The 2,500-nt window shown below is 50.0% G+C and overlaps 1 protein-coding gene across 1 annotated transcript in view; it reads right to left on the bottom strand.

The window, feature by feature from the left end:
* carmil3 (capping protein regulator and myosin 1 linker 3) overlaps positions 1–2,500 on the bottom strand; it is a 35,103-nt gene that overhangs the window by 19,501 nt on the left and 13,102 nt on the right. Inside the window, exons 3-6 of the mRNA XM_036518846.1 lie at positions 2,336–2,386; positions 1,953–2,012; positions 1,494–1,615; positions 107–201 (exon numbers count right to left, since the gene is read on the bottom strand). Of these exons, the coding sequence (XP_036374739.1) occupies positions 107–201; positions 1,494–1,615; positions 1,953–2,012; positions 2,336–2,386 (328 nt within the window). The remainder of the gene's footprint in view (positions 1–106; positions 202–1,493; positions 1,616–1,952; positions 2,013–2,335; positions 2,387–2,500) is intronic.

Below are 2,500 nucleotides of genomic sequence, written 5' to 3' on the forward strand. Positions count from 1 at the left end.
AGTGAGTGTGTGTTTGTGTGTGTGAGTGTGTGTGTGTGTGTGTGTGTGTGTGTGTGTGTGTGTGTGAGTGAGTGTGTGTGTGTGTGTGTGTGTGTGTGTTTCTCACCGCAGGCTCTCTGGGTCTCCACTGATGTTTCTGAGCTTGGAGAAAATTTCCTGCTTCCATCAGAGACGTCTCCTTCTGACCGACAGATCGAGGGACTGAAAGAATGAAAGAATCAGCTTTGTAATGTTAGAGAAATGAGAGAGAGGGGGAGAGGGAGAGAGAGAGGGGGAGAGAGGGAGAGAGAGAGACAGAGGGAGGAGAGAGAGAGGGAGAGAGAGACAGAGAGGGATAGAGGAAGAGAGAGAGATTCAAAGACAGAGGGTGAGGTGAGGAGAGAGTGGAAGAAGGATAGAGGAAAAAGGAGCAGCGGAGAGAGGGGGGGGGAGAGAACGAAAGCGGGAGAGAGGCATGTTTGTTGGATTATTTAATCAGTGTAATGTAATTTCATCCTGTTATCATCCCTTTAGCGCCTCACAAACGTTGATTGCACAGCTCATGCCTCTTGGTCCCTGCACAGGCAGCAGAAAGTGAGACTAGCACTGCTGCGCGGGACTCTTCCTTCTGCAGACGATAGATCACACGCTCGCACCGCCAGTCAGGAAATTAGCACTCATTTGAAGCAAAAGCCACAGACCCATGAAATAAGACAAGATACAAATTTAGCTCAATAAAGATCAATGACGCAGATACAAGCCAAGCTTGCAGACAGCTCTATCTGTAACTCTATCTGCGGAAACGTCTCGTTTCGGAGGGCGGTTCCCACCGGGGGGCAGAATCATGCCACCCCTGTGTCTGATGCGCATAAAACGATCCCGCCAGCCAGTGCGGTGTGTTGCACAGAGACACGCTCACAGCACGGCGAGATCACAGGGGCCCGGCCCTCCACCGAGACTCACCGCTCTCACCGTATGTGAGCGGACTCCTGATTCCATCCCGTCTGGCGTCTGCAGCTGCTGGCCATGAGTGGAGCCTCTCCAGTAATCATATTCCACAGCTCCTCCGCTGCCCTGAGCCTAATGCCGGCCTTAAGAGCCCCTTATATTGATCTTGGCGTGGCCACTTCCTCCATATGAAATCAGATTCGTGGCCCCCCTCCCCCCTCATCGCCCCCCCCCCCGCGGCCCCACTCCGAGCCAGCGCCACACAGCTGTAGCAGCTGATCCTCTCAGCCTAATTGAGGCGAATGACATCACTGGAATTTGAATTTCAATCGGAGCTTAATTGGACAGTTGCTATCTTGTGATGGTGATCTGTGCGCACTTGCTGCAGGGGAGAGGGGGGCATAATGTACCGTGTGACTGACTCATGTAGCCGGTAATGTATTGGCTAACAGGGTTATCGATCGGCTGAGAGACGGTAGGCTCCTTCACTTGAGATTCGGGTAACGGGCCAAGAGTGTGCTTTGCTGTAGGTTACACAAGGAGACGGTCAGCAGACACAGACTTACGCGAACACGGAGTTGTTGAAGATCCTGGAGAGGGCAAAGTTCACGTGGTTGATCACATGGTCGAGGTGGTCACGTGACTGCAGCCTCAGGGAGTAAGTGGATTTGTCCGTTTCTATGACGACCTGCACAGGGGAGATGCGTGATGTGAGCAGGGACGGCAAACTTTATTTAGCACTGTAATTAGAAGTGGAGGAAGTGCGTTCCAAATTTTTCAGTTCTCCCTCCTCGAGAAGCACATAAGCACTGCTACAGCGTAATTACAGTATTAGAATCAGTATTAAATTGCAGTGCAGATACAGGTTCAGACTAATGCAGAGTAATTCTTTGAAACTGTAGTGGCTGAGGTATTGGAAGCCATTGTGGCTCACAGCCCTGAGATAGTCTCTCATAGGCGGCCAGGGGTAAACTGAGCTAAAATGGCTGCCATGTAGCTGCAGTTTCCTGGGCATGGCCTCCCACCTGGTGCTCGGGGTGCGTGTTCATGGCTCGAATCTCCAAGAAGTTAAAAGTCAGCTCCATCTGAAATTCAAAGTGTCAGTTATTGTCACAAAAAGGGACGCCCCCTCTCGGTCCTGCCCTTTCCGGCCTCTCTGTATTCTATCTATTTACGCATTGCATTGTGTTAACAGCATCCCATCATGCAGCACAGTAACCCAGTCACCTGGGAAGGGGACAAGAGGGCAAAATGTGGTGCCACGCTCAATAAAACTGATTGATTGATTGATTGATTGATTGACGGGTTGACTGATGGGTTGATTGACCGATACTCTTGCATGACTGAGTGGCAGCAACTACATACAGGGACGATGACCATGTAATGAGAGAAATGTGAAAAAAATCACCTTTGTGGGTACTTTAGCTGTTAAGAGGTAAAGTCTCCATGTTGTCAGGACCTGGCAAATAGACAGAGTGAGTTAGACAGGGTGCAGAGACATCCTTCTGCAGAAATATGTCATCCATATAAGTAAATATGTCACTGACATGTGACATATTTACTTAAATGGATA

This window comes from Megalops cyprinoides, chromosome 24 (genome assembly GCF_013368585.1).
Source record: "Megalops cyprinoides isolate fMegCyp1 chromosome 24, fMegCyp1.pri, whole genome shotgun sequence".
In the NCBI taxonomy this organism is placed as follows: domain Eukaryota; kingdom Metazoa; phylum Chordata; class Actinopteri; order Elopiformes; family Megalopidae; genus Megalops; species Megalops cyprinoides.